At 42.9% G+C, this 12405-nt stretch overlaps 1 protein-coding gene across 5 annotated transcripts in view; it reads left to right on the top strand.

Moving 5' to 3' along the window:
• The window catches only part of dok2 (docking protein 2), a 28634-nt gene extending 21441 nt beyond the window's left edge, over positions 1 to 7193 (top strand). For 4 of the 5 annotated variants that reach the window (XM_042422110.1, XM_042422112.1, XM_042422113.1 and 1 more), the window contains 4 exons: positions 2773 to 2942; positions 4768 to 5040; positions 5375 to 5506; positions 6123 to 7193. In XM_042422110.1, coding sequence (XP_042278044.1) covers positions 2773 to 2942; positions 4768 to 5040; positions 5375 to 5506; positions 6123 to 7019 — 1472 coding nt within the window. In that variant the 3' untranslated portion in view covers positions 7020 to 7193. The remainder of the gene's footprint in view (positions 1 to 2772; positions 2943 to 4767; positions 5041 to 5374; positions 5507 to 6122) is intronic. The other variant, XM_042422111.1, reaches the window with a different exon arrangement.
• The last annotated feature ends 5212 nt before the right edge of the window (positions 7194 to 12405 follow it).

Genomic DNA, 12405 nt, shown 5'->3' with positions numbered 1-12405 from the left:
GTTCCTGCTGCGGTCGTGTGCGCTGCAGGCTGTCGCAGGGTGTTGCAGCGCTGCAGTGACCGGCGGCTGCAGGCCGACCTCAGCTTTTATCTTCACAGGACAAACTTCCTGTTTCTGAACAGGAAGCTGCTTTGAAGCAGCTGCCCCCCCCCAAACAACAGCAACACACACACACACACACACACTGCAACCTGCAACTAATGACCCGCAAATAACTACAGAAGGAGGCTGTAACCTTCCTCACATCGATATATGAAACTAACAGAAATGTCATATTTCCATCATGTTTTCCATCGGTTAATGACTTCGTCTCGTCGCGTCGCTTCTTCTTCTGCAACGGTTTAACGGCACCGACTGGAGAATTAGCGCCACCAGCTGTTCATCTGCTAACAGAGGTGTACTGGGACTGGGTCAACAAGAATCTATGGAAGCCTATAGGGGACTACATTAAATATATTTATACAGTATATTAAACAAACAAACAACAAACCTGCAGCCTGATTCAGAAAGTTGGTTCTGATTTGATGAACGTGAGATGAAACTCAGAGTTTTCAGTTTCAGAACAGCTGATCAGAGTTTGTTTACTCTGAGATAAGCATGCTCTGATACTACGAGTCGCCATGGCAACAGGTAAATAAAAGAAAGAGCCTCCATTGTAATCCAGTGGATGTAGAGATATGAATGCATGTGTATGCAGACGATGCACATTTATCTTTTTAAAAAAAAGAGCCTGAGTCAGAGCGGGAAACGTGACGATAAAGACGTTTCCTTATTGATGATGAAGTGAATCTGACATGTTAAATATGTTTATTCAGCTTTAATCTGATGGGACGAAACACAGGAAGCAGCAACTGAAGATGGAAAACATAGTTAAAGATTTAAAACATAAATAGATCAGAGACACAGAGACGTGACTGCAGCTCGTCTGTTTGTATCTCAGCTCATCGTTCAGTGATTTTATTTCAGCTGCTTCAACAAATGTAGTAAATTTAAATATTGTCAGTGAAATGCTGTCAGATGATGCAGCTGCACCACCATCCTGCTCAGAGATATTAACATATAATCTCCAGTATTACAGGAATGATGCTCCATCAGTGGACCAATCAGAGATCATTATTCATTGATCCGACGGGTTTAAAGCTTCATACTGATTCTTTACATTTAAACATGATGAGCTTTGATACGACTGAATGAATGAAGACATGAAACTGTGAGAGGAGACGGAGAGAAACTCAGAAAACCTGCCAGCGAGCAGGTTAGCTTCACAGAGTCAGTTACCATGGTGACTGACCCCCGAGTTTAAGTTACCACGGTAACAGAAACTGAGTTTAATTAGCTGTCTTTCTGGAACTGAACACCCAGAGTTTCCCTCATCTCAGGGTGAACAAACCTCTGATCTACTAAACCAGTGTTGTGTTTGTATCAAAGCTGATACACAGCGGCGGCACTGGGTCACATGATCCTTCATCATGAGGACAGCATCACGTAGTTCAGTCTCCAGAGAGTAGTTCAGTGTACAGCAGCAGACGCTACTGAGCATGTGCAGTAACACGGTTCTGTTTTACAGCTTCACCAGGTTGTTGCGCTGCAGATCCCAACATTTTGGTTTCGGACAACAACTGATTGGTTTAAATTTAAACTGAGATTAGAAAGAGTTCAGTTCAGGAGCTGCAGCAGAAACCACTGATGTGCATTAAACTTTAGAAACAAACTAACATCCAACCAGTAAAGCTCCACTAATGAACCAGGACATGAAGCTTCACAGAGTCAGTTACCACGGTAACCGACCCCACGTTTAGCTTTCCTTCCCTTTTCACTAAACTTCTAATACTGTTTGTATTTTTAATGTGAACTCTGTGGTTTGATGTCTTCTCTCTGTGCTTCTATTTTATCTTCTACTGGTTTCTACTGGAGCTGTGGTTTATATTTAGTCGGTGGTGACGGTGAGGTTATGAGGTCAACCAGAAGCTCTGAATGGTGTTTTTGTCCCTTTTATAAAGCTCAGCTGTTACACTAATACACAGAAATACCCACAAATATACAGAGAGGTGGTTACACATCATAAAGGGAACATCCCGCAGAATAACTCGACATAACCAGACGTAAACAAACCGACTGAAAGTGAAATACAAACACGGATTAGATTATATATCAATCTGCACACTAATAAGAAGAAATAAAATGAATGAACATCTGTCGGACCTGCTGACAGATGTTTCTGGGTTAAATACTGAGATATTCTTCCACTCATTGACGTAACGGAGGTGGAAGAAAGAGTAGAAACATCTGTCAGTAGAAAGAAACAGCAGCTTCTATAAGGGTTTGATATCAGTGTATGATTGAGGTCATGTTAAAGCTGCTACTGTTCCCCCACATCCTGACACACCTGCAGCACACACACCTGTCTCTGTGTGTGTGTGTGTGTGTGTGTGTGTGGTTTCCTCTGTGTGTGTGTCAAACAACTGAAAACCTGCCTTTTAACTCCACTTCTGTTATTTAGTATATTTCTGTAGTGAACTGATGAGAGAACAGATTAGTGCAGTCTGCAGGCAGAAAGCAGCTGCATCACTGTGGAGGCGTCTCACTGGTTAAACTGGTTCAACTGCACAGTAACACACACACACAGGAAAACACACACATCAAATGTCATTAAAATGAAGCTTATGATCTAAAAAAAACTGAAATTTTCCAGTGAAAATTTGGTGTGTTTCTGTACGATAGACGTCTGTGACAGTGTGACGGTAACAGTCTGTGTGTGTGTGTGTGTGTTAGTGCGGGACTTCAGAGTGTGTGTTCGGAGGACGGAGGCATCAGAGCGCTGCAGGATAAAGGGAGACGGCGTCCTGCGACCGGGCGTGGACACTCTTCAGCTGCTGGACAAGACAGGAGACGTCCTGTTCACCTGGCCGTACAGATTCCTGCGCCGCTTCGGACGAGACAAGGTGACTGACACACACACACACACACACACACACACACTCACACACACACTCACACACACACACACGCACAGAGTTCCACTCATATGGTCCATAGTTATGGATATATATATAGTATAGTATGCTTTAGGGCGTGGCTACATTGCAATTGACATGTCGTTACCATGGTGACTACGTTGGTTAGGTAATGTAACCACGGCGTATAGAGTATAGGCGTAGCTGTCGTTATTTCAGTGTGTTTTCAGTTCATGAAAGTTAATTGTAACATTTTGGTCGCCTAAAAACTCTTGTTCAGCGTTTGGTTGAACTAAAAGACCCTCTAAGGAGTCAGATGTTTGGTTTTTCTGTTAAGTACATTTAGTTTTAATGGTTTTAAGCCTGTTTTCTGCTAGCGAAAATTAGCATTAGCATTAGCACAGTTAACCATAGACTGTAAATGTACCATGCTAACCAAGCTAGCAGGTAGCATTAGGGTCAGCTCCACCCTCTTGTCCAAATATGGTCACTTTTGGCTCCAAAAATCAAAGATGGCGACCGTCAAATTGCCAGACTCGAGGCCCGATGGCTACATCTATTATCTGTTTTATGGTCTATTGTATCACAGTAATCAGTGATAGTTGTCTGAACATCATGTTGCACTGCAGACAGGAGCTGCTAACAGCTGATTCACAGGACTTTTAATGGAGACTATTTGACTAAATGTGAACAAATCAGGTGTAAAAACGTGTCTGAAAGAGAAAAGCAGCACATCTGATGAGCTTTTATTTGTTTCTGTCATATTGGTTCAAACAGGCCGATATGTTGCTGTTAACATGTTTCCATCCGTCACATCAGAACAAAACATTTTCAAACAAAAGTCAAATTTATACTTAAAACTGAAAACAGCAGGAGCAGCGAGTTCACTGAGAAACTGTAATTATTACTGACAGCAAGCCTCATACAGAGAATCACAGACACTACAGACACTGATACACAGACACTGATACACAGACACTACAGACACTGATATACAGACACTACAGACACTGATACACAGACACTGATACACAGACACTACAGACACTGATACACAGACACTACAGACACTGATACACAGACACTGATACACAGACACTACAGACACTGATACACAGACACTACAGACACTGATACACAGACACTGATACACAGACACTGATACACAGACACTACAGACACTGATACACAGACACTACAGACACTGATACACAGACACTACAGTCACTGATACACAGACACTACAGACACTGATACACAGACACTACAGACACTGATACACAGACACTGATACACAGACACTGATACACAGACACTACAGTCACTGATACACAGACACTACAGACACTGATACACAGACACTGATACACAGACACTGATACACAGACACTACAGTCACTGATACACAGACACTGATACACAGACACTGATACACAGACACTACAGTCACTGATACACAGACACTGATACACAGACACTGATACACAGACACTACAGACACTGATACACAGACACTACAGTCACTGATACACAGACACTGATACACAGACACTACAGACACTGATACACAGACACTGATACACAGACACTACAGTCACTGATACACAGACACTACAGTCACTGATACACAGACACTGATACACAGACACTACAGTCACTGATACACAGACACTGATACACAGACACTGATACACAGACACTGATACACAGACACTACAGACACTACAGACACCGATACACAGACACTACAGACACTACCTCAGCCCACATCACTACAGACCGGTTCTGACTCTGGTGTCTCTTCTCTCTTCAGTCCACCTTCTCCTTCGAGGCGGGTCGGAGGTGCGACTCCGGCGAGGGGAGTTTCGAGTTTGACACCAAACAGGGGAACGTTTTATTTCAGGCTGTTGAAGCCGCCATCAACATGCAGCGTCTCTCTGTCCCCCACAGACAGACCTCTGGGGGGGGCCAGGTGAGTCCAGAGAGCTCCCAGAACCTGAGCCTGCCCCTCACCCCGCCTGTGGTCCAGAGCAGGACGCCACCGCCTCTGCTCCGCAGCCATATCCCACAATCCTCTGCAGCGCAGGTCAGCTCACCTTGTCTACATGTTTATCCAGAGAAACCAGGATGTGAGACTCAGGTTCACTGGACACAGCAGTGCTTTGAGCTAAATGCTAATGTTAGCATGCTAACATGCTCACAGTGCTAGCAGGTGTAATGTTCACTTAGTTAGCGTGTTAGCCTGCTAACATTTGCTAAACACTAAATATCTAGTTTTGAAGGTATTTGCTCATAAAGTTCTGGACAAAACAAACATGGAGATGAAACCAAACTCTGATAATTATCAAACATAAACACATGACGGACGAGTCCTTTAATCCAGCATCAGTCTGAACTGTCTGAGTGTTTTGTGTCTGCAGGCAGCTGACTGTGTGTACAGCATGGTGACTGAAACACCACATTTTCAGATGATTCATCATAAAGACAAAGAGCCGCCGCAGCAGCAGCAGCAGCAGCAGCAGCCGCAGCAGCAGCCGCAGCGCCCCCCGCTGGTGAGAAACACACACTGACTCTGAGCTGCTGCATCAAACTGACACACATGAAAATAATTCAGTTATTTAAACAGACGTCTTCTCAGTCAGTCATCTCCTCTTCCTCCTCTGATCACATGACAGCTTTAGTCAGCTGATCAGCAGCTGTGGCAGGTCTGTGCAGATCAACCAGTCTGACTGTCTGTGAGGTCAAAGTTCATCAAGTTTAAGAGTCGACATCATAATTCAATGCAAATGTATTTTTTTATTCAATTATAAAAATTAAATCATTTTAAATTGACTTGATTGAGATAAACTTAATATTTAGTTTTTAGTAAATATTTATTAGTTCTTTGACCTCAGGTGACCTCAGGTGACCTTAGGTGACCTCAGGTGACCTCAGGTGACCTCAGGTGGGGTCACGACCCCAGACTGCATCACTCTGTTAATCTTTAAAGTGAATTATGTTTTATGATGCTTAAAGTCAGTTTGATGATAAATGACGCGGCTCCACCTGCTGGACGCCGTCAGTCATCACAGCAGCACGATGAGTCAAACTGATTGATCTGAATGATGACTGATAGATTATTGATGATTGATAACTGACGATTGATTGTGAACTCTGTTCTGCTCTCAGTCTCGTCTCGAGCCGCCGCTCGACAAAACCCTGACGGGGGTGAAGAGTTTGACTCTGGAGACGCGCGGCGTCCCCGTCCCCCGAAAGAATCAGGTGAAGATGATCTCCAGCTGCCCTCTTCCCCACGCCGGCCCCGAGCCGGGCGCCAACCTGGCCCCGGGCCCCGGCTCCAACAATACCCCGCACCCCCGCCTCAGCCCCAACCTGAGCTCCAGCCCGGATCAGGCGTACTCCGAGATCAGCCTGCTCGCCGCACAGCGAAGCACCAAGAGGAACAACAGAGGCGGCGGCGGCGGCGGCGGCAGCCCCCCTGTCATCGCCCCGGAGCCGGAGTACTCCCTCCCCTTTGACACCATCGCCAAGAACATCATGGCTGACATCCTGAACGCCCAACAGAAACACGACGCCGAGATGGGCGCCGACCCGCTGTACGACAGCATCGACGAAATGAAAATCAGAAACATCTTCCCGAGCGCAGTCGCCGCCCACGCGCCCACGTACCACAAGGTGGAGCACATCTACGACGAGCCCGAAGGCTGCGCCGCCACCGCCGCCACCATCGCCGCAGCCGCCGCCGCCGCCATCGCCGCCAAACAGACACCCGCCGTTCCCCCCTCCGTGTACGACGACCCCGAGGAGATGAGAGGAGACGCCTGGAGGATTATGGGTACGACAGCTGATCCTAAAGGTCACGAGTATCCGTACAACCCCCGAGTGGACGACTACGCCGTGCCCAAACGAGCCCAGAGGGCGTTTCATGCGGAACAGAGCACCAACGAAGAAGACGCAAAAGAAAAAGAAGAAGAAGAAGAAGAAGACAGGGGGGAGGAGTCACATGAGGAGGAGGAGGAGCAAAAGGATTCACCGTACAACAACGTGATGGTGAAGATGGTGTAAAGCACAAACATACTAACGATCAACATGATTTATTATTAAGGTTTCATATTTAATCAATAATCACTGATTATATGTCGAGCTGAGACTAACCATTATTATCTGTTGAATATTTTCTCCATTAATTGATTAGTTGTTGTGATGAGATGATGTCATCACGTGTCTTCAGTTCACTGTCACTAAAATATTCACATCCAAGAAGCTGAATCAGAGACTTTCTTCAAAAAATGACTCAAAACATTTAATTGATCATCAAAAAAGTTGGAGATGAATTTTCTGTCGATCGATTGATCGACTGATCGTTGCAGCTCCGATTAAAAGTTTGTTTTCTCTTCAGATGGCTGAAAGTCTGGTTTGTAAAGTCTGATGACTTCAAACACATTTTAAATGATTCGTTTCTTTTGTTTCTCACTTTGTCTTCTCGTAAACGACGAGAGTTCAGTCTTTAACGAACTCATCAGACGTTTAATCTCAGTTATATATTTGTCTGTTCATCATAAATGCAGATAGGATCGTTATCTTATGATCGTGATGCTGTGAGATCGACTTCACTGACGTTTAAAATGATCACAGAGCAGGCGGACGTCTTTAAAACCGCTCTGAAGGACGCCGCCGCGGTCGGACGCCGCCGCGGTCGGACGCCACTGTGGACGTGAGACATGACGGCGTCGCTCAGCTTCCTCTGAAGGCCTTAAAGAGGAAGTTGAACATTTTGGGGGAATCCGCTGATTCATCTTCTGGCTGAGAGTCAGATGTTCACACTGACTCCTCCCTCATGTCTGTATGCTAACTATGAAGCTACAGTTAGCTTAGCTTAGCATACAGACTGGAAACAGGTGGAAACAGCTAGCCTCTGAGGCTCCTTTCAGTCGCTGATAAACATTCTCACTCAGGTCAGACCTTGATTCAGTCTCCGGCTAGCTGTTAGCAACCGCATCAACATCCCAGCATGCAAAGCGAACCTGACTACGGGAGCTCGTTTAGCTCAAACTCGTGGTCGGTCAGACTGATCACGTCTCCGACATAAACAAACTGCTCGTCCTCTGAAGGGTCTGTGTGGTTGTTTCAGACGTTGTTTCCATGGTTACGACTGCTGTATTCAGATCTGCACAAATGATTCATTAGGTGTGAAAACGCCCTGAAGCTCGCTGGTGTGAGGGGCGTTTTCACACCTCGCTGGTTTGTTCTGCTCTGAATCAGTGATTGACTTTGTTAGAACGTTCTCTCCTCTCATTGGTCAGATGTGTCTGAGGCGGGACCAAGAACGTAAACACAGGAAGAAGGTTCAGAGGTCTGAACATATCTGGGATGTGTTTCAGTTATTACTTAAAACACATGTAGGAATTATTATTATTATTATCTATGACTGAAGTATAAACGGAGTATTTTTGCTGTTTGTGGATGATGAAACCTGAATGTGTCACATAACAAACTTAAAGTAACATCAGACTGTTTCTGCTTCTGAAGCAAAGAGTGTAAAAGTATTTAATGACTGATGATTTATAATCATGGAGCCAATTAACAGTGAGGATTATTCTTCTAATATTTTATTTTATATATTTCATATTTTGTTTTTATTTCCAGTTTTCATCACACGGTTGTCTCCTGTTCTTCTGACCTCACTGTCAAATCAACTCAACTATTAACATGCAGCTAAAATCATCATCATGTGTTTAGTGTCGTTGTTTGTTAGAAGCTCTGAAACATGGAACAATAAAACATTTCTACTGATCTATAAAAATATATATTGATCTTTTTTACTTGTCACTTTATTGTAACTCATGTCGGGATCCTGTGGGAATGATGACGCCTTTTTTCTCTCCAGTGATCTGATTGGTCAGTGGTCCAATCAATGGTTAACTGTTCAGCGGTAGTTACCATGGTGATTTATCCCAGTTAATCCCAGTTAAAAGTGAGTCCGCGTTGTGATTCCAGAAAACCTGAGTTAAGCTCAAAGGCGCCCGGTCGGAGCTTCTGAACACAGAAACCATCAGACGGACTCTCATGATGCATGATGCATTCAAAACACTTTGTTGTTGTAGTTGTAAACAAAACATGTTGCATTGTTGATGAATTCACTTAAAAGTAACGGAAATTAAACGTGAATTAATTTAATCTGCAGATTGTAAACATAAATTTTCTCAACATCATAATCTTTAGCTTCAATTTAAAGTTATTTGATTGGATGTTTTGTTTGTTTTTTTGTTTTTTTGTGGAAATGCAGCTTAAAGCTGCAGTACTACTGAGAGTAATTACAGAAACACTGTCGACACGTGTTTACGTCACAGGCTCTGCCGTAGCCTCCGTCGCTACGTTTACGGCTGTGAAACGGTGGATAAATTGTTTTGAACGTCACACAACCTCCAAGAAACGACTCGTTTCTTCCATTCGGTCTGATAACATTTGATTAAATGATTTAATCCCCAATCAAGTTAGCAGAGATGTTAGCCGGATGTTAGCTGGATGTTAGCTGGATGTTAGCAGAGATGTTAGCTGGATGTTAGCAGAGATGTTAGCCGGATGTTAGCTGGATGTTAGCAGAGATGTTAGCCAGATGTTAGCCGGATGTTAGCAGAGATGTTAGCCAGATGTTAGCTGGATGTTAGCAGAGATGTTAGCCAGATGTTAGCTGGATGTTAGCAGAGATGTTAGCCGGATGTTAGCTGGATGTTAGCAGAGATGTTAGCCGGATGTTAGCAGAGATGTTAGCCGGATGTTAGGAGAGATGTTAGCCAGATGTTAGCCGGATGTTAGCAGAGATGTTAGCCGGATGTTAGGAGAGATGTTAGCCAGATGTTAGCCGGATGTTAGGAGAGATGTTAGCCGGATGTTAGCTGGATGTTAGCAGAGATGTTAGCCGGATGTTAGCAGAGATGTTAGCCGGATGTTAGGAGAGATGTTAGCCAGATGTTAGCTGGATGTTAGCAGAGATGTTAGCCGGATGTTAGCCGGATGTTAGCAGAGATGTTAGCCGGATGTTAGCAGAGATGTTAGCTGGATGTTAGCAGAGATGTTAGCTGGATGTTAGCCAGCTGTTAGCCGGTGGTAGTCTCTGGTGTGCTCGCTCTGCATGCTCAGTATGAACTAAAGAACCAGATATTTTCTAACAGTTGTTCATCTTTTGTCGTGATGATTCAACCAGGAGAACTGACAGTCTGAGAGAAACATGAACATGATTTTTACTGCAGGAACCAGCAGCGTCACCACAAACAGAACCGCTCCAGAACTTTGTCACAACAAAGACCCCAAACTGACACAAGTCAGACCACAAACCCCCATCTGATGAGATTTTTGCTTTTAGATGTTTTATTACAGAAAGTGTATGAAACCCACGAGCAGAACATTCTGTCATTGTTGTTATTTATGAAAATAAACGATGCTGCAGAGAGATGATCCATCAGTCAGTTTAACTTTGCTGCTCTGAGAACAAGAAGGAACAAAAACTAACTGATAAAAATGGAGGTGATGAAAATGCACAACTGTTAATAATTTATCACTCTGTTTTTCACTTCACACACATCATCATCATCATCATCATCACCTCCGTTTTTATCAGATATTTTTGTTACTTCCTCCTTTGCTGCAGCCTGTGAAGAAAAACTCTGTGATGTTGATGAAAGGCTGCTGAACAGGAAACTTTTTTTAGTGCAAAACATTTGTTCATGTTTGATTTTCTGACAGTCGTCTAAATGTTCTCAGATGTCTTTAAACGCACCATCATCTGCTGATAACAGCGCTCATATTTATTATGTTTAAAAGTCAAATTATGACCTGAGAGACTTTAGAAGAGTTTTTTTATTCTCTGTTTTTAATTTAATATGAAGTGAAATTTTGAAATCAGATTTTGGAGGAAATTATTTCTTAATTTTATTTCATGAATCTGAGATGAAATGTTTTCAGTGTTCAGGTTCCTCCAGCAGAGGGCGACGTCACCACACGTTTATTATTAATATACAGAAAGCTTCAATATATCAGCTGAGCATCATAAGTACATAAGTATAAAAGTACATAAGTATTATGAGCTTGATGTAGTTAAAGTATTGCAGTAAAAGTACATAAGTATTATGAGCTTGATGTAGTTAAAGTATTGCAGTAAAAGTACATAAGTATTATGAGCTTGATGTAGTTAAAGTATTGCAGTAAAAGTACATAAGTATTATGAGCTTGATGTAGTTAAAGTATTGCAGTAAAAGTAGTGGTTTGGTCCCTCTGACTGATATATTATTATATATGACATCATTAGATTATTAATAGTGAAGCATCAGTGTTAGAGCAGCATGTTACTGTTGTAGCTGCTGGAGGTGGAGCTAGTTTACACTACTTTATATACAGTTAGCTAGTTTAGTCCAGTGGTTCCCAACCTAGGGGTCGGGCCCCTCCAAAGGGTCAGCAGATAAATCTGAGGGGTGGTGAGATGATTAATGGGAGAGGAAAGAAGAAAAAACAAAGTTCTGATACACAAATCTGTTTTCAGTTTTTGGACTTTTTCTCTAATCTTTGATTTTTGCTGAAATATTGGATCATTTGAACATTTATTGAAATGAAAGCATGTGAGAAGTTTAGAGGGAAAAATCACTATTTGGTGGAGCTGTTAACAACTCATAGACATGTGAAATGTGACCCCGACTACACACTGCTTTTTGTAAGACGTCAAAAGACAAAAAGGTTGGAAACCACTGGTTTCATCTTTAACAATGTGTTGTATTTTAAAAGCTTGTTATATTATCCATTGTGTCAAATCTTCATCTGAAAAGTAACTAAAGCTGTCAAATAAATGTAGTGGAGTAGAAAGTACAATATTTCCCTCTGAAATGTAGAAAGTAGCATCACATGGAAATACTCAAGTAAAGTACAAATACCTCTAAACTGTACTTCATCTGTGATTTAAAGATAAATCTCATTTTGAAGTGTTGAAACTGTCTCTCAGTCTGTTTACAGACGTTTCCTGAATAAAAAGCCTTTAAATCTGAAAAACATCTCGTTGATTTATTATCAAACTGCTTCAGTTCATTTCCATTTTGAATCCAGAGTGATAAAACGATAAAACGATCAGCAGCAGTGAGACGAACCGCTGAGTGGAGGCTGGAAAAACAGATCTACTCTCTACTGTCTCTACTCTGTTTCCTGGCTGCAGGGGAGAGCTGTGATTGGCTGATGAGGTCTGGAAGTTATTTCCAGGTTGCAGTGAATCTGCTGGTATTTCCTGGACGACAGAGAAGCTGCAGAGTTGTTGGTGTGTTGAACTTTAACACACGACACACACACACGCTTCATGACGACAGGAGCTGCTGTTCAGTCTGAACTTACTGTTCAAACAGCAAAACGTTTGACATGAAACCAGCTGATTGACGCCTTTTCTTCTGCTTGTTGACAGATAATTATATTTAAA

Source organism: Thunnus maccoyii, chromosome 9, assembly GCF_910596095.1.
Source record: "Thunnus maccoyii chromosome 9, fThuMac1.1, whole genome shotgun sequence".
Classification (NCBI taxonomy): Eukaryota; Metazoa; Chordata; class Actinopteri; order Scombriformes; family Scombridae; genus Thunnus; species Thunnus maccoyii.
Note: the sequence above shows the minus strand (reverse complement) of the source record. Positions and strands in the feature narration are given on the sequence as shown.